General features: G+C 38.8%; 1 protein-coding gene across 4 annotated transcripts; it reads right to left on the bottom strand.

The window, feature by feature from the left end:
* Positions 1–1,678: 1,678 nt before the first annotated feature.
* p2rx1 (purinergic receptor P2X, ligand-gated ion channel, 1) lies at positions 1,679–17,887 on the bottom strand. 4 transcript variants are annotated; one of them, XM_053331971.1, is made up of 14 exons: positions 17,531–17,887; positions 13,432–13,576; positions 8,766–8,837; positions 8,341–8,410; positions 7,050–7,137; positions 6,777–6,857; positions 6,324–6,465; positions 6,017–6,147; positions 3,347–3,437; positions 3,181–3,246; positions 2,981–3,076; positions 2,501–2,590; positions 2,314–2,358; positions 1,679–2,201 (listed from the first exon to the last, which is right to left on the bottom strand). In XM_053331971.1, exons 1-14 carry the CDS (start codon positions 17,665–17,667, stop codon positions 2,196–2,198), a joined length of 1,260 nt encoding a protein of 419 aa, XP_053187946.1. In that variant the 5' UTR covers positions 17,668–17,887; the 3' UTR covers positions 1,679–2,195. The 4 variants fall into 4 exon arrangements, 2 of the variants coding, with proteins under 2 accessions (XP_053187946.1, XP_053187947.1); XR_008322816.1 differs by having other exon boundaries at positions 2,314–2,590; XR_008322817.1 differs by having other exon boundaries at positions 2,314–2,590; positions 8,353–8,410.
* Between the last annotated feature and the right edge of the window lie 8,132 nt (positions 17,888–26,019).

The following is a 26,019-nucleotide window of genomic DNA, read 5'->3' as shown; positions in this document are numbered from 1 at the left end:
GTGCAATATTGTTGTTTTTATTATATGTGCATTACTGGCTCTCCCTGCTGTAAGAGCTCTCAGGCCGCTCATCCTTTGGACTTGTGTTTTAGCTGTTTCTTCTTAAACTGAAAAAAAAAACAACTACATTGCACTTTTCCACTTACTGATACATATTAAATTTATTTTGATTGCATATAAAACTACTACCAGTATCTGTCAACCGTGCAACATTGTGCAGTTTATGATAAAAATGAAAAAATCGGTGTGGCTCACCTGTAAAAGACCATATTTACTGTGTATCGATATGTTTTGATTACAACGCTCTTGGGTATCAATCTGCATGTCACAGCTTTGCTATTATTTTTGCTGATATTTTTTTTGATTGAAAATAGGTTTCCATTTTCCACTAATTTATTCTCTTGTGTCAAAATACTGTAACAGCTGCAATGGTAAGATTGTTTTTTATTTTTGCGCCCATCCATACAATAACAGAAATGTAATTGTTGTATAACTGGGGCATGGCACTTTTGGGTGTTACTGCTGAAATGATGCATGATGCAGAAACACTGTAAACCCTGGTGTATCAGCAGGGATCAGAGCACAGGAGCAGCTTAAAGTGGCAGCTGTGTGTCATGCAGATGTTCGGGATCTTCTTGATAGTCACAGCCATGAAACGGTTAACTCTCCAACTATAGGTAAGCTCTTTCTATGCCATTCAGACGCCTGTAATTTATCAGGTTTTTTAATCTTAATTCCCTCTGCCAAGGTGGTTATGTTTTCTGTCCTGTTTTGTGTGTCTCAGTTTGAGTAATGGCCACAATTCACTGTCAATTCATTAATGAATCAATTACACAAAGGGCTAAAGAAGGATTTGTTCCATTTTGGTGCAGATGACACCCACATGTGCCATTTCATAAAGCCCATCACATTAGATGGAGCCAATCTTTACTAAAAGGAAAAAAAGTTTAGAAAAATCAAAAGATGAGGGTTTTATTAATTAGTATGTGTGTCTCCTAACAGTCATGTGTATGACTCTTAAAATGTGGCACAATTCGTCATTCCAGAAAGCCCAAATACTTACAGGTTGTACATATTCTACAAAACTCAGCATGTCACAGTTTGTTGCAGATCTTGATACCGAAGCAGTTGATGCAACCTAATATATTTGACAATCTCTAATATGAAAAAAGCCTTGGCAGAGGGGTGATCGCTCTTTCACTGCACATGAAATGAGTGACGGGACTAATTTCTCATAATTCAAGGTAATAATTTTATCTAAAAGAGGAGTGCAGAGGGAGAGTGTACATGATATTTAGTCAGGGAAGATGGGGTTGCTGCTGTGTATCTTGCTGTATGTGACTGTCCTGGTGTCTGTGTTGAAGGTGCCTGCTGTCTGCTGTGTTTCTGGATGTCTGTCTTGTGTCGTCTTGTGCATTTCTCTGAATGTACTCACTGGCCTGTGTCAAGTCGCTCGTGTAAAAACAGGAAGCATGGCACATCCCTATGGAATGCAGTTGTTACAATGTAAATATGTACCAATATATAAAAAGGAGCTATTTTTTGCATGCTTTTTGTACACTTAGACATGATCAAAGACAATAAAAAAAAGAAAAGAAAATTGGAATCATTTTGATATTATTTTTACCTGTTTTTGTTTCATTGCTTGAGACAAAAGGAAAAGAAGCTGTAATATTTCTGTACATATTTTATTAAACTCCACTGTCACAAAATGCACACAGGATCAATAACAGTGGTACATCCACACATTATTGATGTAACTTGTTTTGACAAAGACAATGACAGGGGGAATGTCTGACTTACACATAGAGCATCGACATGGCAGACACTGTTCCTTCACCTTTACAGAAATAGAGACAGTCAAGAGTCTGAGGTAACACCCAAATGATCAAACAAAGCAAACCAAGCTCCACCCGAAATAAAATACACATACAGCTGAGCTATTCTACCTGCGACTCACTCAGAGTGGCTTTATAGGATGAGTGGGAGGATGTTGGCAGAAGATGCTGTGAAAGATTGGAGCGTTGTCATTTAACTGTGTCCTTTGCAGTCTCCAGAGTCCATTTAAAGAGAGATAGTGTGTGTGTGTGTGTTTGTGTGTGTGTATGTGTGTCATCTTGCAGGGTGTAGTGCAGAGTTCCAGTGCAGCACACGTCCAAACACCACAGCCACTGACTTTAAAATTTGCTCCATGGTCACTTCTACACAGGAAAAGCAGTAAAAAAAACAAAAAATGTCATCACATTAGAGCTTAATTTGAGAATGACTCATATAGGTAGGAAAACAAAATGCTTAAACCAGACTATCTCTTACATTGGATGCCTCAGTCTCTGTGCTGCCTGCTTCTGAATCAGGGTCCTGTGGGATAAAAGTCAAAGCCAGAGAGTAGGAACCATTTACAACTCTAGGGGTAATGTGCAAAAGGACCCTCCTTTAACATCACATGATAGAAAATACAAGGGAAATCTACACCACTGTCTGGACTTCTATATGCACTCACGTTGGACTGGCCAGTGCCTTCGACTTGTCTTGCATTTGCTTCAAGGGTGTAATAGACGCTTGTGTCTAAACCGAGCGACTCGCTGTCATGCTGTAAATACAAAATGTCCTGCCCGTTTCAGTTAAAAAGCTCTCTGGGTGGGATGGGGGGGAAGGGAGGGTGGAGTGCACCTTCTGTTTAGCATGGCATGGATGGTTCTACACTGGTCACGAATGTTATAGGATGTAAACACAGATTGTTGCTGATGATATCTGCTCCTGTGCTCCTGGTGGGATTTCTACTTTTGATGAATGTCATTCCCTCACAAGAACTGAAATTCATCCAAAAGATGTTGAGATAAATTTACACCTCTAAATATTTGGTTGATGTCTGTTCTGTGTCTGCTTAGACTGCTATTGTTTTATGTATGTCTGCTGCCATCTTGTGTTCAAAAAGATGTAATTACAACAGAATTCACATGAGATAGAGCGAGGAGCTTACCTGTGCGTGTGCCTCTGTGTATTTGAATTTCATGTTCTTGTAAAATTCTCTTTTTGGTAGCAAATAGAGCATCATCAAGTCACAGACTACAGTTGCCTGAAATTTTTTATAAAAATCATACTCATATTAGTTATTAGTAACACAAAACATGCAATAAGCAATAAGAAGTTATTAGATGTATTAGTCAGGCTACAACATACCACTCCAAATATGCCCACTCCGGAGCCTATAGCTGTCAATGTTGGGATGATATCGAATTTTCTTGCCTGTGAAGGACGGATTGCCAATAATTCATATTTCTCTTTGAATAATTTCATATCCTAAAGTAGGACATTCATATAAACAAATATATTAAATGTGACTTACCAGTGATTGCACAATGATATCAAACCTGATGCCAAACACTTTGAGAAGTGTTCTTTTCTGAACTTTGTCCTCCAAATAATGCTTTGCATACCTACAAACAGGTGCAGAAATTACCACAATCTGTTACATAGAATGAATGCATTTATTCAACACATTTCACATGTAATAAAGCCTGTTGGAATGGAATAATTCAGTGTAATTCACTGTTAACAATAAAAATGGTACAATAATAGCACAGCATTGAAGGTTACTGATGCAATTATAGTAAACAACCCCCTGAGTCAATTAGCTCTGCAATGGTATAAACAATACTAATGACTTGCCTATCTGGGAATAGAAAAACTGCTGACTGCCCTCAGGATACAAGCAGAAAATCAATAACAATTGACGAGTTGAGAGTGCCATGTTGAGCTTTCTGACTGAAGGCAAGTAAACGTTTTAAACTTCAGGCATTGAGATGTTCCACAAGCATGAAGACCAATATGAAAAGCAGTGAGTTTCAGTCCATGAAAAATAAAGTGTATAACTAATGCTAGTAATTACTGGATAACATGAAAAAAGTATTTTTTGATATTCTGTTGCTATGAAATGAATACATTGAAAATTAGCTACTGAGTCCTAGCAGAGCAGGCAAAGCTCCATCCATAGGCTGTGCTAATAAGAGGCCTGAATTTGTCATGGCTAGGCCTGGGTATTGATACACGATACCTTAGGGTATCGACCGAAATAAATCAATAACAAGTAGTATCACAATGTCTCCCATCAAACGATACCTGCAATCAATCCTTTTTGCACCTGGAGATAAATATGACTATTTGTATGGACTTGCTCACAGCCGATCAACACAAGCATTCTTTGATTTAATGCAACATGTTATCGGCCCACTGTCACAGCAGCTACAAACTGTTTGTAGTGGTGAAGTTGCGATGAATTTCAGTTAGCACACCCAGCAGTTCAGCAGCCAAGATGCCACCTAAATGCTCTAAAGTGTGGCTATACTTCACACCTGTTATACCGGATAAATTGTCCCTCGGGGACAAATAAATTGTTTTGAATTGAATTGAAAGCAAGTGTGCAAAATGTGGAATGGGTATCAAATGAAATACTCAACTGGTATCTGTATCACTTTAAGGGGAATGCTATTGTAATGTTTAAATGTCTGACCTGTCTTGGTCATAGCACTTTTTTTGTTGCACTTTTTATGTTTGTTCTCTCAATTTCCAGTGTGTTACTCCTGTTGTTCAGTCATTTGGTTTTGCTTGGTAATATTTGGGTTGCTTTGCACTTCCCTTCCGTGTTTCTACACTCTTCCCCTGCACCAAGTTCATTAGCCCTGCTCCAGCCTTCACAGCTGTCCTGTGTCAGTCTCGTCAGCCCTGCTCTGTCTCCAATGTCCTCCCAGCCATTGCCTTTGCCTGTCCCCTGTTCCCTGTAAATATATTGGTTCTCTTTGTATTTAAATATGGGGTTACATTCTGTTTGCTCTTTTAAGTTTCACAAAGTTTGTTCCGTTCTGCTCTTTTGGTTTCTGGTGCACATCCCAAGATTAAAGACCTTTTGTTTTGTTTGACCAGTCTGTTAACTTTCGTGCCAAGCACAGCAGGCACGATGCACAGGTGAAAGGGTTTATTCAGATTAAGGCAAAAGGAAGTTGTTGATCTTTGCTGTACTGATGAGTCTGTTACTGAAGCTATGCAAACCCGCATCAGTTCGCTCCACTTCCCTTCAATGATTTTATCAAACAGAGAACACTAAATTCTTTGAGCAAATGAAAAGAAATATTGTACACACCCACCAGTCAATATATAAGTCAATAGTTTAATTTGGCACAAAAACTATTGAATTATGTATTGATATGACTGGTTCTGACAGTATCTGTTGTCCACTGATTCTTTATACTATATGAATAGCTTCAGGTCATTAAAGCTCTGCAGCCATCTGAACAGAGTAGGACACATATATATACTATACTCTGCAGCATCTGCAACATCAGATCGCTGGAGCTCTTCAATTTTGAAACTTCTTTCCCACTTTGCAATTTTCCAGCAATTCATGTTTTATTCTTAAAATAAAAAGAAAGACACCTGCACACTGTATTATGCGCTCCCATGATTTAATTATAAACCAACACAATGTTTCGACCCAGAAAGGTCTTCGTCAGGTGTAAAAAAAGATATTCTTAAAATGCCTTATGCTAATACTGTTGCATCACATGTTGCGATAAGTAGAATCGAAGAAATAGTAGAACAAGTTTTAGCCTCTCCCAGTATGATGTCCGGGTACTGTCTATGCCCAATAATTTGGCATTTTGAACTTTTGTACTGAAATACATCAACTAGCAACTCAACAGTTAACCAATTAACATGTTAAATCAAATCAAATTAAACAGCCAAGCTTTAAAGGTGGATTACCTTTGGAAAGAACAGAGCTTGCCATTTTCTCCTGTTTCAATTTGTTATGCGTTATGCATTATTCGTTAAGCTATGGTAACAAGCTACTGGCTCCAGATTTATACTGTATAGACCGATATCAATCTTCTCTCATCTAACCCTCGACCTTAGAGGATCTGCCCCAAAATGTCAGACTTTAGCTTGAAGCATCATAGCTTTGACAAAGAACATAGACCTTGGTGAGTGTTTGTGCAGTATAACACCTGTTATACATACATACCTGAAGTTGTAGCCCACTGATGCTTGGACATCGTTTCCGTACAGACCGTGAAATTCATATGTTGGTTTACAGTTCCTTACATGCACATCAAAGTTACATGTCCAGTCAATCACAATGCCAATAGCCCCTCCCTGTTAGGACACAAGCACATTATACATAAAATCAATGCTCCATTACAACAAGAGAAACAAAAGAAACCTTAAACCCTTAAAGACAATACATGTACAGCTGTGATTAAATAGAAGATCCACCTGGGAATCTTTCCTAAACATTCAATGTTGAGAAAGATCCCACGCAGCAAACTTACCACTTTAGCTATTGTTTCGAAATTGAAGCCAGACAGTTTAACTATGTCTCCCAATCTGAATATGGGGCACAGTGGAGCAGTCTTTGGGTCATGAAGGCAATTGCCGATGTAGTTCTTATCAATACCTTCCACCAGGTTACTCCTGAAAACACAATTGTGTATTATGAAGCAAAGTTAGTGCTACTGCAAGAATATTACTGACACACTATATGGTCCTTCTTTATCCTTTAGCCTCAGCTATGTTGATTTAAAAAGTAATTATAATGATTGAAAGGGGATTATAGCATGTTATATCTCTTTTGAAGGATATGTGTAACATTTCAATTGCATACTTTCACCACCCCCAAGTATGGCAACACGTTCATGAGTTGTAGCTTTTTTTTATATTTTTATGAAATTATCTAGATTTGATTACATTTATAGCACATAGCAAAACTGAATGGAATCCATCACCTTGTGACCTTAAATGTGGGGAAAGTTACAGAATTTTTGATGAACAGTGTGTAGTTCTCTGCAGACATCAACAGAGGAGGGCTGGATGGAAATACATTGGAAAGAAGAGGGGTGAGTATCAAATCCATTATGTTGAGGAACATATATCATTACAAATTATATTTTTTATACACAGACAATTGTATAAAACAGTATAGACTTGATACAAATACATTACATGTCAATCTAGTCAATATCAGCTTGCAGTTTAAATAAATCAGTATTTCTACTTACTCTGGGATTTTGCGGTCATCCTCAACAGGACACCAAGCCAAAATCTCACAGGTCTTAGTAGTATTCACACATACTCCTGTCATTTCCCCTTGAAATGGAAACACATTATCAGTGACAAACTTTATAACTGGAGCAAGAATTAGGAAAAAGTACAATTAGTGTTTTGAGTTGGGGGAAAGAGAGGATGTAGGATTTAACATTAAAGCAATTCTAAACATTTTCTGCCTCTACTTTCCGTCCACTTATCTTGAATTAGCATCAACAGTAGCAAGCGAGATATTAAGTGAAGCAAAGCAAATGCTGATATAGCCGTTTCCTTTATCTATCCCTGATCCTAACATATCATTTCTCTCCTTGTGCCTTGCTGTTATCAGTCTCTAGCATCATGTGCTGGATGAGTTCACAGATGGTTCTCCAGCAGGCGTTTGGTCACTCAGCTTCAGTATCTGACCTTTTCTCAGGAGCCCACTAGTCTGTGTAGCTATGAGGGCAACCCCCATGTTTGCTTGTCTACAAATGTAGTGACAGTACGACGCCTCTGCAGGGACTCTGGCACCTCAAGGTAAATTTGACTGGTCGGAAACAGACAGATCTAAAGCTTTGGCTAACACTGGTCTTATTGAAGTTGATGTTGAACATGGAGGACTTCAAAGGCTCATAATTTAACCCTGGGACAGATGGAGAACAATAAATTTATAGAACTGCTCTTTGAACTTGCAGACAATGCTACATATGTTTGGATCTAGTAAAAAAGCTCCTGTCTGCATAGCTGTTTGATTTTAATATCTCTATGTGCTTATGATATTTGTCAGCTCACACATGCAAAAGTTACGTCAATGTCTGTGTGTATTTACATTGTGCGTACTTGCCTAAGGCAGGGTAGTACACTCGTGCTTCAATGACGAACAAGCGATTATATGAACATACACACTGTTTGGTTGCTAAGACTTAGAAAAAAAAAATCTAAATATTTATCTTAGTTGCGACAGTGATGAGTCAGAGATGGTGTCTTTTAGTTTCTACAATGTGAACCCATCCAATGGCAATTCTCAACAGCCACAACCCATTTTGCAAACATACTGCCACATAAGCTGACATGATTCACTACCTCCCTCAGTACATCATGCTCCTGTCACAATCATAAAATCTGAGGAGGCTGTAAGTTTCAGAGGGGCTTTTGTCTCTGGTGAAAACAAGAAAAGAAAAGTGAAATATGTTTGGCCACAGGCAGGCAGACGGTTACTGAGTGAGGACTGCTGAGGTCACACACTGTCAGGCCGTCAGGATTTACCATGTCCCGTACGTTTGTATCTCCCTCCTTCACAGTCTGTATTGGAGCTGCAGTTGTGCTTGCCTGGGAGCTGTTATAAACAAGGGAATTGGGTCAGTGAGTGTGTACAAAATTGAGAAATGTGTATTTGAAGAAACCAGTACATTTTAAACATGAAAAATCATGACTGTGAAAATAAAGTTTTGCATTTATTTTGATATATACGACATAAAGTAACTGCAAAAGGACAAAATTACAAAGTAATCGTTGTAAAATAACAATTACAGACATGGGTACTGCAATTTGACACACAATTACCCAATTACACAAACAGTCTTGGAATGAGGCCCTATTTCCGTTTTGTTTTACTATTTATGGAAGTGTATATGTCAGAGGGAGAATGAGAAAACCAAGGAAGAAAAGTAAGAAGGCGGGTTTTCACATACCTCTGGACACTTTCCCATCTTCTGACCTTCAGTTATAATGTAGTTGGTCATCACCACAAAAGATGAGTCTCCCTGAGGTTTAGGATTAAAAGATGGAATGTTTTACAATTGTTCATTCTCATGTAGCTATGTATGCCATAAAATGACATAATATAGGATGCAGTGGTTGTTATGCAAAATTTATTGTACACAGCCTGTGAAACATTAATCCATTGTAGCCCAAAGATGACCTTGCTTCTTCAAACAATAGCGTTATCTTTTCAAAGACGTGCATTGTTTTCATCATGGTTTTCAAGTTCACAGAATAGTTTGACACTTTAGGAAACTTGCTTATTTTCTGAGAGTAGATAAGATGGACCATACCATTCTTTAATCTGGACAGTTAATATAAAACTAAAGCCAGCATAAAGACTGGAAAGACTTAGTGAAAGATAAGAGAATCAACCCTATCAGCCCCTCACACCAGAGCTCACTAATTAACATGTCCAGAATATCCCTGCTGCTGGCCAGGTCATAGTATCACACATAACCCATTTTTAAATATATTAAACAAACAAGATATTTCATGTTAACCATTGAGCCTTAAATTTGTTAAGATATAGTCTGATCTAGTTTTTAACCACGGTGAATCTATTGGAAGAGTCTTGATGTAACATGATATAATTGATGATGTTACACTAAAAATAAGATGCTGGATTCGATACTACAATATGCCATTTTGGACTTGTAGACCATTATTCTAAACATGATGAACTCAGTAAAACAAAGACCATCTGGGGAATCCTTCTAATGAAGAGAGCGATCTCAGAATAGTGACTGATATTTATAGAAAGTTTAAATGCCTAAATTGAAGGTTCTATTTGTTCTATTTGTTGAAGGTTCTATTTCTTCAACACTACTGCGCTTTACAAGAAAGGCCAGACCAGTCTCTAACTGCTCAGGTCTTTTGGAGTGCAAGGTGAACTCCTGAGGACCTTCTTTGACACTGTGGTGGCATCAGCCATCTTTTGTGGGGTGTTCTGCTAGGGCAGCGGCATCTAAGCTGCAGACAGGAAGAGACTGGATAAACTGATCAAGGAGGCCAGCTCTGTCCTGAGATGCCACCTTGACCTGGTGGAGGTGGTTGGAGAAAGGAGAATGATGGCCAAGCTTCCATCTCTGATAAATAATGACTCCTTCACCCAAATGTGCTCCCGTTGCTGCACCAATGGTGTATGAATGTGTATGAATGGTTAAATTCCCCTGATGAGCAGGTTGGCACCATGCGTGGTAGCTCCTGCCATCAGTGTATGAATGTGTGTGAATGGGTGAATGACATGTAATGTAAAGCACTTTGAGTGGTCACAAAGACTAGAAAGGCGCTATATAAGTACACTCCATTTACCATTTACCAAGGAGCGATATCGCAGGTCCTTCCTCCCTGCAGCTGTCAGACTGTACAATCAGCATTGCTCCAAGTAAACCACACACACCCCCAACACTACTGTGCAATATCCATATTTCAGATATACTATTACTTCAGTTCAACTGTGCAATATTTTTTTTTCACTTTAAAATTTGTGCAATGCTATTGCTATTTTTGCTATCCAACTGCTGCTACATTACTGAACATTTCCACATCTTGGGACTAATAAAAGAATATCTTATCTTATCTTATCTTACCTTATCTTATCTTATCTTGTCTTATCTTATGACACCAGTGGCTATTAAGTGAGCTGCAGTCAAAACACTGTTGGTCACTCTTGCATGTTCACAGGACTATTGCCTGATGCTTTATTCCTGGCTTACATTTCATTCTCATACTTGTATACAAAAAATCTCTTATGTTTTTTATTGATCTCTCTAATGTTTGCACCGTGTTTCAGCAAAGTATCTCTCACTCCCAGTCAACCAGCAACCCCAATACGATTCCCCAGCTTCCACCATCAGCTGATGCACACCCACTGGCGAGGGCCATCAACGGTACCACCCCCTTTCCCGACATGACAGGGGCTAACTCGGCTATGCCACCTGAGGGCTCCCAATGGTTTGCAGTGAAGCCGCCGTGATATAGTGGGGACAAGCCTGCAGACACCTCCTTTATCTGAATATAGTTAGCTGCCCAACTTAATGCATGGATAGTGTGGGAAACAGTGGAGACAGTTGAGTGATGTCATCGACAGAGCCATACAACACCAATTTGGCCAATGTGTCTACACTGTTAATGTCAGGAACCAACTGTCCTGTTGCTGGAGGGGAGAGGGAGCGAGCGAGTCTGGGTGTTTATGCCACTGACCTATTATTTGTCAGGGATTTTGTCAGTGAGCTCTGCCACTGAAAAGAAGACCCAGACTATACCACAACACCCCCAAAGTGACGAACTGCCTTTGGTCTTGTGGGCAAGGCAGTATAGGAATCCACAAAGTGTGAAATCCGCACCATGGTGAACTTGGTGTACAGCCTTCAGCTAGAGCCAGAGTTGAGGGGTTAACCAGAACTGGACTATTTCTATAACCTTAGGCAGGTTCTGGTGCACACTGGGGTCCAGGTGCTCCGTTGGTCTAAAACCCTGAGAGGAAGAAGGGTCTTTCTCCAAAGTTGATAAACTGTTGATCTGGAATATGTACTCTTCAAGAAACTGTCGGACGCGGTGTATCGGGTCCAGCCGATGAACTCATTTGATCGACTGGACCTGACACACCATATCCGACAGCTTATTGAGTGCAATACATGGTTTAACCCAATGGTTTATCAACTTTGGAGAACTTGACTGGTTTGGTACAAGCCGGGCGTGATGAAGGATCAGATTAGTTCCAGACCCTCTGTTCACTTCCCATAACCACTGAAGGACCATTAAGTCTGGGCTGGTAGCAGCGTCAACTTACCCAGTACCTCCAGGACTTTGTTGTGGGTGCTGGGGACAACTAGCCACTTAGATGGGGGTTATGTTGTGTTGCTAAGGGTGTGGTGTCAACAATGCCTCGCAGTGTTAAAAGTTAAGTTACTCTAAGTGTTCTTGTGCTTTCAGCCAATACTGTAACAGTTTGTGTTCTGTTTAGTGCTCCTCAACTGAAATAAGAGTCAGTAGAGGTTGGTCTGTGCTCTTATACAGGAAGTGTTGTAAAAACTGTTGTGCTATGCTGCTGCAGTTGCAACAAATAAATATGTGACGGAAAGAAGTTTGCCTTGCTGGTTTCTGTGCTAACGCAACCCAGCTCACCACAACACGAAACCATAGGCTCAACCTGCTCTAAGTTTTTAAAAAAAAGGTGCACACCCTCGCCTTAAAGCAAACATGATAATCTTCATTGTGTCTTTGTTATTTCTTTGTTCGGATCCTACCTTTTGGTAGGTTGTTTGCTCAGTTCTTTTATGCACGCAATAACTTTTGGGAAGAACAGAGACAGCTTGATGATGACAGAGCCAGATTATAATCAGGATCATATTTACAAAGCTGTGACCTGTACTTCCAATGTGGCTTGATTTATTCAGGCTAAGATGCTGTTATCAGGCCTAAAAAACCTGTGAATACTCATATCGCTAATTTGGTTCTTTTGAATGCAGTTGGAGGATTGATTTATTAACCCTGGATGAAGTCATCTTGGATAACAAAGAGACAACGAGTAGAGAGCTGATGCCATGATTGCTATTCTGGCATGGGGCAATAGATTCTGTTGGTAATTATGTCTGTTATGTAAATGTAACCTTACTAATACTTCCCCAAAGAGCAATTGTCAGAACATGCTTTAGCGTGCTGCCTTATGTAGTTAACCATTTAACAGGTTTTACTACATCAACTGTCAAATACTAATTGTTGTATGTTGTGGTTTTTTAACAGTAAGAATCTTACAGTTGAGTTGCTCAGCGGACCCCAAGCTAAATTTGGATTGATACCTTTTTGGACAAACCTTTATTCAATATAGATATACACTGTATCATGTATAAGAATAGGTAACTCTGCATTATAGAAATTAAATGATCATATTCTGTGAGTAATATACATGTTCTTACCTACAATCATAACTTTATCAACATTCTTTCATTGTACATTTGACAGAAGGTAAGGGCATTTGTATCTGAAAATGAGTTCATGTTTGGGGTTCACCCTAAAAAGTCTTGGTCATGATCTTGGTCAATTAGCCTGACTTCAGCAGTTTGGGTTTAAAGACTTGTTGCTTTTACAGTAGTTCCAGGTGAGTTTGAAATAGCTTAAAAGAACCAGAAATGCCAGTCCTATGGTGTCCAATCATTAACATAGATAACATGGCTATTTGCGTATGAAGGCCAGGGCCCAGTAGTAACTTTCGATCTGTGTGTACTTCAGTTTACATGTTGTCATTGATGAGCTCTTGTATAAAATCAACACACACGTTTTTAAACTAAAACTGTGACTAAACCTTGAATTTTGTCATCATTTGAACACCAAGCAACTTTCTTTAGGGAGCAAAGCGGTTTGACATTGCTTATCTGACTCAGCTTGATGTTCATTCACTCTGACAGTTTGATTCATGGAATGTGGATGTTGACTTCATCATATCAACGCTTACATAAATGTTCTATAATCCTTAAAACGTTCAATGACTTGTATAGGGTGCAAAACTAATTCTTGACTAATTAAGACTCATGGGATAAGTAACACATAATGATGTCGCATCCATAAAAAGGCTTCAGCCAACCAGTCACCAACCTGCGAAGGGAAGACGTAGTCGGCCACATCCCAGACTCTCTCTTCTCCACTCACATTGGTGTAGCCCACTCCTTTCATTTTGGTGGAGACAGAGCTGACTGCTGTGTCCGTGGACTGGTAGCCTTTCTCGTAGACGAACACCCACCTGTAAGGGACACACAGCAAGCATCTCGTAAGGTCTGTGAGCACATCAGAACTCCGCTCTACCCCAGCCGACCCTCCAACCCCATGGGCAAGGACATGTATATGGGCGATGTTGACATTCTGCACAGCTATTCAACATGCCAGCAGCATACCTCACAGGGGCACATGTACAAGTGATTGTGGTACAGCAATGACATGGACATCATATGTCCTTTAACCGCTACTAGGACAAATATTTTGTTTTAGATTTCAAAGTACAGACATGCTTTTGTGACAACTCCTGAACTGCAAACTGTGTTGAACACCAGAGCATTGCAGGAGTCTGTGACATGTTTGCTAAGAAAGTGACTGAAAGCAGTTCAAGTAGAAAGTAAATAATATGCTGGGAACAATAATGAAACTTAGACAGCTGGCCACACAGATCCACACAGTATCATTAGAAGGCCTGAAGGGATATTGAGGTCATATTAAAATGTCAACATGAATACTGTATGTAAAAAAAATGCAAATTATCCTCTGCTAAGAGTGCTGATTGTGATCATCTATATTATATAATAATCTGTAAACTATAAAATATTTGTGTTGACTGACTAAATTAAGAATAAGCGTGTGAAAAAAGGAGCTTCACACTCAGGTTCAGTACTTTTTAATCTCTGCAGAATGGAGCCTCTCACTATATTGCTCTATCTGTGTGTCTGTCCAGGAGGTTTGGGCAACAGCTGGTGTGCTCACAGAGAAGATACTGTATGTACACACACACACATGCAGTTATTTTATATAGGGTGTGAAAAGCAATTACCCCCTGGCACAGAGCCTATACAGGATAAAGGTGAATTGCAGCAAATGTTCATTTGTCTCCACATAATGAAAGCACCTTACAGCAACAGACGAATAGAAACATCTTTCAAAATTGAATACTAGAAATTAAAGCACTGTATGCACAATGAGCTAAAAAGCGCCACTTCTATCAGCTAGGCAAATCAAATTATGTAAGTCGGGGCTTACACTGAAGGAGAAGTGGGGAAAAATAGAGCACATTAATGGAATAAAGAAACCCATGAGCATGAATAAATGGAGGGATCTTCCAAAACGGCAGTCTAAGTGAGATCTGTATCTGCTGCGACAGAGAACAGAGCAGCAGGGAGGAGGCTTCTTGATGTGCTGAGGGCTTTTCTTCCCACTAGACTGAGGCGCTGAGATTAGTGGGGTTATTTTTTTTATTTTTTTATTTTTTTTGTGACAAATTAGAAAGAAAAAATTAAAAATCAACCTTCAAACTAATCATTGTGAAATGCAAACAATGGCTTGGCTTTTCTGTCAACTTAAAAGTGACGAGTTGGGAATTAATTAAAACAAAATTCATTATGATTTGCTGGAGCTGCTGTTCTTGATTTAATTTGTATTATCTTTTTTTCCACTTTGTGAAGAGATTTGCTTTCAATTGACATACTTTCATGTGGGATTTTTTTGTGAGAGATTTGTGCACTCCTGAAACTGTCTGGCCAAGAATACGCCATTTGTAATTACATTTACAACATTTTTTTTAACCAAAAGACCGAGTGCTCCTGAAAATGTCCCCTGGTGTAACCACAAAGAATTATTAATATTTCAATCACCTACAGTGTATTTAAGTGCATTTATAAAAAATAATTACTTAATTTTAAAATGAGTATTCCTTCCTGTTATTTCAGTTTAGAAAAAGGAAGACCTGACAACAAGAAATGGTTAGGATATTATATTTTAAATACAGTCAAGAAACAATCATTATAATTTATAATTATTTATATATATATTTACATATATATATACACATATATGTATATAGTATTAGTATTATTATTATTAACCATTAATAAATGAACTTCTTCAACTGAAAATTCTGTGCTGAAATCCTACAATAAGAATTTTGGATAACCTATCTTTAAAAGATGTGTGTGGGCAGGGCAGAGAGAGAGAGAGAGAGGAACTGGTTCCAGTCCTCTGTCATGTGTTCAGAGGTTGTGGCTCAGAGGTAATGTTATTATGTTATAAAGAGGTCAGATGGTTGAAGCCAGGTGAAGACATTCTTCTCATATTTGAAATGTAATTCTTAAAGTCAATATTCATTTTAATGAATGAACAATGTTTTCTGGGGTTGTACCGTGGTACATGTAAACTGAGCAAACCTGACTAAGTCAAAAAAAAGTTTGAGTAATTGTTAAGAGCTTCTAAACTTTGGCAGTTGTGATCATCAGGGTAAAAACCACTTCCGTTATATGACCTTCTTTACAATTTTAACAAAATGTTGTTCACTTGACCTGACATGATTCCCCAATTATATTTGATATTTAGAACAATTGTATTCCATTATTCTTTATTTAATATGAAAAAACAATAATGTAAAATTATGCCAGAATAGTTGATGTGTTGTGTTATTAAGAATTGGAGGGGTTTTAAGCAAGTGTATTTTATTTTTGGTTCAAGTTTTGATGGTTACACCACTGGGACATTTTTGCCATAATCTTCTAATATATTCTCTCAAAATGGATTAAAAGCTTAAGTTTTATACTCAGTCCACAAGAAAAGAATGTGTGCAAGGTATTTATGCATTCATTTTCACATTTTAACCCATTTAAATTGGACTAAACCAGTGGGACACAAAAAAGTAGCGTATAACCCGTATAACAAGCCAACCACAGCCAGTGACACAGGCTGACTTCTGTTCCGACCTGTCAGCCTGCTATTTGACTCTTGAAGAGGAGAAAATAGATGGCTTCAAAATCACATCCCCTTTCATGCTTCCATACCCATCACTACTGTTTCCTCATGGCTGCAAACAGCAGATGACAAGGAGAAGGAGGTAGCCATGTCAAGCATGGAGCTTTGATATTAAAAGACACAAAACAGACAAGATCTTTGAAAGCCCCTGCAGCTGTTCCCCTTCTTCTTTTCGTTGGTGCAAACTAAAAACCATGGTTTCAGTTGTCTTGGCTTTGGTTGGAAATTAAGGATATGATCAGTAACATTCCCCATGTGACCTATCTCTACAGTTTGTCAAGAAGCGTAACGTTTCCTTTTTTCCCCTCCTCTCTTTTAAATAACTTTGCCATTAGCAAGAGTAGATATTCTTAAATCTGTCTTTCTCAGTCACATTTTTTTGGTCACCAGCAGAAGGTAACGCGTCTGTTTGCCGTTTGGCAGTATGGGCAGGAGTTGATTGTTATCCGTGTTAGCATATGCCTCAGCCTGTTCATCACACACAGCTCCTCGGGTTCTACTGCTCAGAGGTGCACACTCACACACAGTAGAAGGGGAGGGGGGGGGGGGGGGTCACACATGCACTACACACACACTCACTCACAAACACACAAACAAACATTCCATGAGTAATTCCAAACCCACAAAAACAGACAAACGAGATGTTTTTGTGAAGTGGAGTGACGAGAAATTCGGGCTCACTCATTTTTCCAGCGAATGAGTTCAACATGTCAAAGCAAGTATGTGGTTCACTGAGTGGTTCAGTGTGCGTAAGTTAAGAAGCATGCGGCATTTTCGTCTCAACTTGAAGACAGCCAGATGATAAGTTATCTGTGCTGTGCTCTCTTGTTCTTCCCGAGCTGCCGTCAGTCATTAGAATAGTTGGTTTGTTGTGTCAATAATACCTGCCTAGTAAAAGTATGTACCTCCAACACATTGAGGCACCCTTCAGAAGACCTTTTAACAAGTCAAAAATGCCTCATGTTTTCCTGATAATTTGATGTGTACATGATGCTTTTTTTTAAAATCACACAATCACATCCAACTAGCCCCAACATAGTGATGACAAAGTTGTTGGAATTTACAGGGTCACTCTGAGAGGTCATTTAGCAATACACTGTGTAACACCAAACAAGCTGAAACATGCAAATTCCTGTGAGTCTGCCTGTTGTGTCTCTGAGAAGCTAAAGAAAAAAAGGATGAATATGTTGGTTCTTACAAAATGATGTATGCCAGGACCCCCAGCTGGATCAGACGGCACACCACCCCGACCCTCCGGTTCCTCACCAGCACCTGGCGTGGGGTCTCATACTCAAAGAAGAAGTCAGAGATGGCGTTGGTGATTTGGCTCTTCATCTTCTGTCGGCTGACCCACAGAGAGGAGGGTCACTTCACCCCGCTTGCATAGAAACACTCAGACTCCACTTCTCCTCTTAGTTGCTTTTACCTCGTTCCTCACTAGTGGTAAAGGTCCTCTGCCTTCTCTAGAACATACCGTCTGACACGCTTCATGAGAAACCCTGGAGTGTAGGACTTCCTCCCTGCTACGCTCTCGCTCTCTCTCTCTCTCTCTCTCTCTCTCCCTCTCTCTCTCTCTCTCTCTCTCCCTCTCTGTCTCTCTCTCTCTGTCTCTCTCTCTCTGTCCCTCTCTCTCAAACTTCCCAATCACTTCATCACTGCATCTCCAGGCTTGTCATTGCAATACTCTTCCCTCCTTTATCAAGTACACTAAATGAGTGAAAAGCTGTTTTTTCAATTCAGTCTGGACTTGTCTGTAAGTTCAAATAACTCAACAGCTGCCACACAAGCACTGGACCTCCTCCTCCTCCTCCTCCTCCTCTGTTTGTGCAATCAAACCTTATCATGACGACCGACACTCTCTTCCTGCATGCTAGGCAGAGATAGAAACCACATAAGCTCAACACAAACACACAGTGTGTATGCCACGGTTCAGCTTCTGTGCCTCCTCTCATGTCACCATTTGCAGACATTAAGCCCTCTTATGTTTTATCATCATTTTGTGAGGGGGACACACAGGGAAACAGTTTTGGGATTCGCACCCACTCAACAATTCTCTCTCTCTCTCTCTCCCTCTCTCTCTCTCTGTCTGGGAGGTGCTTTGCATTTCTAATCTTCATTCCTAGAGGAAAGAAAGTGGCACAAATATAATGAGAGTGAGTCATTCCATTACAGAATGAATAAGTTGAAATGTTAAGAATATTACATAAAAGGTTTCCTATCAGAGCAATATTTTTCTCACTTCTCCGCAGTTCTTTCTAATCTCTAGAGATTAGTATACAGAACATCTTATGCTGAAATCATGTTTAAAATCCAAATCTAAATCTGGTTAAAGCCTAATAATATAGATTGGGCATTGCCACAAAATGGCCATGCCTAGAATCTGGTAGGATTGCAAGGATTTGGCGGGATTGTTAGGATTTTGCAAGGATTGTGTAAAAAAAAAAAGGAGGGGGGCTGTATGGTAATCTAAACAATAATCTAAAATGCTTGTTACAATGTAATATGTGCCAACTGGTATAAACAGCTATTTTTTAAAGGCACAACGGGGGTCAGGGATCACTGAGGTCAGCAGGATTCATACTGTGGGGAACTTGAATGCCTGTAAAAAATGTTGTTGTTGTTGTTGTTGCAAACCATTCAACAGTTACATGCAAAGCAGTAGTCTAACTAAATCAGTTAACCAATCACACTGCTAGTGTGGCTAAAGAGGCAGTTATATCATCGAGAATAATCTAAGCGAGATAACCTTCAACTAAACAGTGAATAGGATGCCAGTAATTAAAATGATGGTTAGCACCATTATTTAGTAAGGAGTGTTGCATAAGGTAGTGTGTGACAGACTATCCACATTATTATTTATGTCTGCAAGAGGATTCTGATAAAGAAGAACTGATATCACAGATGTTACAGCAGGGGAAGTGTAGCAACTATGAGGAAACCTGTACAGACCAAGACAATAACACCATAACTTTGGAATATGGAGGTTGGTAGTAATAGATTAATTAAGAAATGTTGATTAAATGTATATAGTTTTACCTTTTAAGACTGAGCCAATACCTCCATCATCATTTCAAATCAAACCCTTTTTCTAATGAAGTGGGAAGTTACAAAGTCTGAGTTACCTCATTGACTTTGCTAGATTGATTGCTCGGTTGATTACTAAATACACAGGAAATGAACATGATTACATAGTGCATGTTGATACTTGATCATCACTTCCTGAGATTTGAATGTAATGCAAAAAACCTTTCAAAAAGATAGTGAATCATTCGCTATGAATGTATGACAGTGTAGGTGTCCACTGCACTGTCTGGGCCATTACAAAGGGAAGGTTATATACTGAACTTTTACTGAGGACACTTTGTTCCCTCCAGCTCTGGATATGGATACTTTTGCTTAAATCATAAACTGAGAAGGTGATACTGTACTACTATGTTTTATTACTATTAATTACATAAGAAAATTAGAATAATACAAAGTGCTTCAAAAAAACTGTGAAAGTTTAGTGAAAATGTGTTTTTTAAAGTTTAAAGGAGGTGCCCATTCTCACTGTTTCAGTGCCTGTAGGCGGTATGACTAAATGCAGCATCACCATAAGCTTTAATCCTGGACTGAGGAAGAGTTCATGTGAGAGAGTCAGCAGAACAGAGATCATAAACTGTAGGCAGGTCACTGATAGTAGTCTTGAGCAAGGGGATTTGAAAATGATGAGAGGCACCATAAATCAATTCTAGAGCTTACAGACAGCCAGTGTAGAGACTGAGATGTTCACTGAGTCTGATTTTAGTGAGGATCCTGGTTGCAGGTTCTTAGGTAGACCTGCGAACCGAGAACTACAGTAATCGGGATAACCCTAACCATGAAATGGTGTGACCTTTGCAAATGCTTCTTAAATGGCACAAGGACACTTTACTGGCATTTTAAATATATTTTATTATCAATCCCTGACGTTCTTAGCCACAGATGTAATGTTAAGAGATTGTGCACTGAGATGTGAAATGGGGTTGTGTCTTTTGGCCTGCTCCCTGATAACCAAAATCCATGTTTTGTCATTATTCAACTAAAGAATAATTTGAGCCATCCAATCATTGATTTCTAAAATGTAATTTACAAGATTGTCAACAGGGCTCTAATCATCACGGTGCAAAATGTAGCTATTTTAAAAGTTTAAAATAAGTGCTGACAGTGCGTGGGAGTTGATTTTGTTAAGCTGGTAATGGTAAAAGCTTGGTCCACTTCCCCCAAGAGAGTACATATCAGTTACCCCTGCTTTAAGATCTGTTTCCTGTTTCGATTTGAAACTAAAGTTTTACATTTGATTACAGTGAAGTGCCACTGCCTGTGGCCTTGATATGAGCTAACATTTTTAATATGAAAGTGCATTTGCATGTACATACAATATACTGAAATAATAATAATAAAATAATAATTAGTTCTGATATTTTTTTTCTTTTGAGGATGGACTAAGATATTTCACTCCAGTTTGATCAAAAGTGACATAATGCAAAACTGGAGGTTTCTCAGATTTGTGAATTTAGAAGTTTTAAAGGTGAACATTCAAGCAAGGTCACCAAAAGATGTGACCCTGCATGAGGTTGGGTGATCAAAACCATCAACGGAGGAAATGACATTAAAGATACTGTAAAACTCATTGCCATTCCACAGAGGCATATGGACTAAATTTTTTTTTTTAATATAACTTAATAGACCATAGATGAATAATTCATTAATTAATATAGTTGTAGTGGTAATCCTTTCAAATCAAAATCATAACTGAAGAAAACTGAATTAAAAGATCAAATTTATAGTCCTGATTGAACAATTGAAATCAGTAGCTTGTATGTACGTTCATGTTTGTAGGTGAATCTGATTATGGGATGACTATTATGTCATTTTGAAAGGATGAAACTGAGTGTTTAAAAGCTTGAAATCTATCTGTTTTGCAAGATTGAAAGCTCTGAAGACTTGCATAAGGTTTTGATAGGCTGAAAAAAACCCTCTAATCTCTCCTACATATTTCAGAGTTTCATATTAGTAACTGTTCTCTCAGTGTATTAGTTAGTTTTCCATAGTTATGTGATCTGAAAACTAAGTGCACATATGTTGGGGAAGCATTTTGAAACTTGAGTTTTGTAAAATCTTTATTTTGAAACTTGGGCGGGTGTCCATTTGCTCTCATATTGCAGAATATTATCTCAGAGCTGAGTTTACAACACATGTCTCACAGTTTTGTTCTGAAACACCAAAACAAACAAACTGAAAAAAAATCCTGGGGGCAGGAGCATTGCTCTTAACGTGTTATATGATAACATATAAATATATAAATACATTTTGTTAAATAAAATAATTAAATGACTGTCTTGGATTTCTTCTCTATATTTCCATAACTAACATTTAATTTAGGCTATTTCTGTATTCCTACATGTATTTATTTAGCTGTTAACAGGTCCTTGCAAATGACCTGTGGCAATCCTGTGGAGTACATGGAGAATCAGAGGCAGTGGAAGACAAGTATGCAACAAGGCTTTTTGGTCATTCTTGAGACAGAGCATCTGTGCCCAAGGGATCCACCTGAGCCCTCAGCATAAACCAGCTCTTGCAGTGAGTCATGCTGACATATTAGTTTGAGCTCTGTGAATCAGGACCACAGTGACGCTACAACCTTTGGATGTGAAGCTTCCATTCACCCGTGAGGGGGTCAATCCTGGACTATATCCTGCCTTTCCAGAATGCACCCAAACCTGTTGGGGAGACATTGGTGGCACCACTGCCCTGAATGATGAGTGCAGTGCAGTGCCCAAATGAATGGCTGCATCACGTGGAGTTTAATACACCTGTCTCATTTTGGATGGAGATTGAAAGCCTTAAACCAACTTTGCAGTGGCCAAGCCTTGAGGAGGCCTAAGGGGCCCACAGCCGCTGCTGCTGAAACCACCCAAAAACCTCTGAAACTGGGCCATTTTCAGCTACAAGCCTAGATGAAACTGTTCTAACAAAGGTAAAAGTTTCATAACCCTCTGTGAGGTGAGGGTAGCTGACATTGTGGGAAGTGCAGGCATAAACCCACAAACAATATGTAATGTGTCTGTTCAAGATTGCTCTTTTTCATATTCATCTTGAACCCTAAGGCTTCTTGTGTCTCACACAACCTGAATGTGATAGGGTGCGGATCAACTAATTGTTTAATTTGAAGGTGGACAGAGCAGCTGCCAACACCCTGGTGAATACTCTTGGTTAGAGATTAAGGCCAAATGATAGGACCTAGAACTGACAGGTCTGCCCTGGAAAAGCGAACCACATTGGTTGCTGGGCAGATGGGGACATGAAAGTATACACCCTTTAAATTTAGGAAAGTACACCACTCTGCTTATGTGACATCGCCTTGAACCACTAGTTTAATTTGACCCCACTTGCTAGCTAACCAGGTCAACCTGTGCATACCTCAACACTCCATTTGTATCTGTCATTAGAGTATGCACGCATCATGTATGTGCGCATCATGTATGTGGGCACTCCCCTGTCTCAATGGACTTTTGTTTGATGTTCAACATCTTGAAAGGCAGCACCTTTTTATGAGCACATTTAGATCTAAGATGGAACACAAGCTGACATCTTATTTTGGACAAAGTATTTGGAGTAAAACCCAGCTAGCTGTTCACTGGAGTTTGCTCTCACAATTGGCTACTTCAGAAGGAAGGTTCTTCAGCCAAAATCTGTGACTGCCATATGGACCCCAAAAAAGGGAGGCGGACACAGCTCAAACTGGATTTTGTTGCATTAGTCATAGTAGTCAGGGCCCAAGGGACTGACATTGTCCCCAGCTACCCAGGCATAATGTTCCCCTGAGGTCCTGAACCTCTTGAGGTTTTGCAAACATTGTTTTACTGCACCAAATGTTTTTGGTTTTTTGGTTTTTTTTAAAGATTTAGTGATTATATTTGTCTGACTTTCATTTCTGTCTTTCATAATTCCTTACAACATAAAGGATAAATGCTTTCGTAGCCTAGTGATATCACTCTCAGAAATGATAAGCCTCTCTTGCAATAGGGTGAACGATCTCTTGCACAATGGACTTCATGCATCTAAAACCATGTAAACAAATAGCCAGTGTGGTTCATATCATCTTGAGCCAAAAAGGGCTTCTTAGCAACCTAGCAAGTAAAACTGTTGAACCATGTTAATAAAGTTTAATACAACATATGCTGTAGCCTACATGCTTTCATAAAATACACCATAATGAAAAAGTGTTTACAGTTAGTAAATGGCACATTATAACATGATGTGCACATACTCTGACAGAGTACTAACAGATACAAATGGAGTGTTTAGGTATGCACTGGTTGAACTGGTTAGCTAGCGAGTTGGGTCAATTTAGACTAGTGGTTCAAGGCAATTTCACAAGAGCAGAGATTTCATCTCTTCTCAAAACGTCCCTCGGAGGCAGCTAAGTGCCTGAAAGAGAGAGAGAGAGAAATGACAGCTGACAGTAAAACTACAGATCTGAAACATTCTTTAAAATGTACAAATGTGCAAGGTTCCCCATATTTTTTTTATTTTTGCCTATTTTCACGCTTTCATGTTCTGTTTCATACAGTTAAGACTAGAATAAGTCTATATGGAATAACCAACTTTCATTCAAAAGCAGTCTCTCATTAGGTAGGCTTAATGAAAGACTTTTTATTTTGCACTTTTTATTAAAGGATTGTTTTTAGGGTTTCATGATTGATATGAGCATGTATGACATATGCTATGCCATTTTTATAAAAAACATTTTTTTATTGTCATAATTATAATGATACCTTGTGAATATCTAAGTCTTTCTAGTTTTCTTAATAGCTGAATACTTATTTTAAATTAAAACCAGTGCTGTCCAGGACAGCGCAACATGAAAGAAGTGATAGTGGTGATAGTAGTATGATGGATGAAGTACTCCATGACCCTCCTACACTCACATATTTATATTATCCCCTCTGAGAAAATAGTTCCTGAACACAAGTACCGAGAAGAATGCAAATTGAGAAAGGCCTACAGAAGAATTCCAGTGTTGAAAAGCATTCATTGTCAGTGTTTCCCAAGCATGATTACTGGTAAGTTGATGAAATGACTGCATTGTTCAACATTTTAACACATTAGCAGGCTTCTCATGAATTTAGTCAACAGTGGTGTAATATGTAGCCCGCTTTAGTTAATGTTTATCATAAGGTCATAGCTCGTTAGATTCTAAATGCAGTTAGCTCAGGTAAGCAACATTCATGACCAGATGTCAGTTGACCTAAATTGACCTCATATTAATTGACATTGACACTGACACTTTGCGTTTATATAATCCCTGTAAGATATGTCATATAGCACTTAACCATCTCTGTAGGAGCAATGGTGAGGCTGGTGAAGCAATGACCAGGCCAGGGCAGCGATGGAGAGACACAAGGTTGAATGTTGACAGAATGGTTAACTTAGGAGAGATGTAATTTTCCACTTCTGCCAAAAATGTATAATTTATAAAGGCACAGCATTTATGCTTTGTGTTGAATTTTTTATTGCATAATGTTGACATGAAATGAATAATAGTACTCATATCTTGGATGTGATAAAACTAGTGACTAAGTCTTGTTGTGCAATGGGAGTGAATTAACTTTCAACCAACACCTCTCAACATATGTGTAGGGGGCATGACGCCACAGCTGGATGAATCAGTCGATGTGATGATCTTGACAGAGATTTTTTTTTTTAAATTAAAGAAAAGGAAGCACCTCACTGCATTTCCTTCACATTACTGCCACCCTGTGACATTTTAAAGAAATACCTTAAAATAAGCACTGTTCACTCTATGCATTTTCACCTAGTAAAGATGTACAAAGACTTGCTGTCACATGCAAACTGGGCAGTATTTCCTCAACCTTCCTAGCCGTTGTCAACAGAAAAATATTTGAGTATATTCAAAACCCAGAACATACCTTGCATATATCTGCAGATTAGGTTATATCAGGGTTTTTAGAACAGAATAAGTCTTTGACTGTCAGACTTCACAGATGAAAAGGAGAACTTTTACTCCTTAACAGACGCAAGAAATCAATTCTCAGTCAGGGGTATGCTGAATTTCAACTCATTCTGGTTTAACATCCCTCTAAAATATTTGATAAATGTGGTGGATTTTCTTACAATATGATTTCTGTATTGCTAGACTACCTCTCAAGCTGTCTAAATTTCTTTATTACTGTAGGTCCTACTATTTTGGAAAGTGATTTATAAGCACAGGTACACAGCTCTCCAATCTGCAATAACAGTTAAGTCTGGTTTAAAAGAAAATCTTTATGGTAGGATACTGTAATTTGTTGGAGAAAGGTATTAGATCTATTTTACATTTGATGGATTCAAGAGTTATTCTTTTAGAGTACAGTGAATTCATTGATAAATTCAACGTGAAGTATACAAAATTCCAAGGCAAGGCAAATCATGCTGAATAGGGTGAACAATGTGTTGCCTTGTGATGTGTTAGTGCCACAGATGCTTTTACTTTATATAGACAAAAAAGGGAAACGTGCACAAACAACCATATTCATCCCATAGAAGGTACATGTGCATATTGTAAGCGAATCTGCCTGACAGTCAAAACTCAGGGTCAATTTTACACTAAGTAATGACGCCTAACATCTGCGCCGGAGTTGACCACGTGGGGACGTTTTTTTT

The sequence above is a fragment of the Scomber japonicus genome, chromosome 13 (assembly GCF_027409825.1).
Source record: "Scomber japonicus isolate fScoJap1 chromosome 13, fScoJap1.pri, whole genome shotgun sequence".
Taxonomy (NCBI): domain Eukaryota; kingdom Metazoa; phylum Chordata; class Actinopteri; order Scombriformes; family Scombridae; genus Scomber; species Scomber japonicus.
This window is presented reverse-complemented; position numbering and strand designations above follow the sequence as displayed.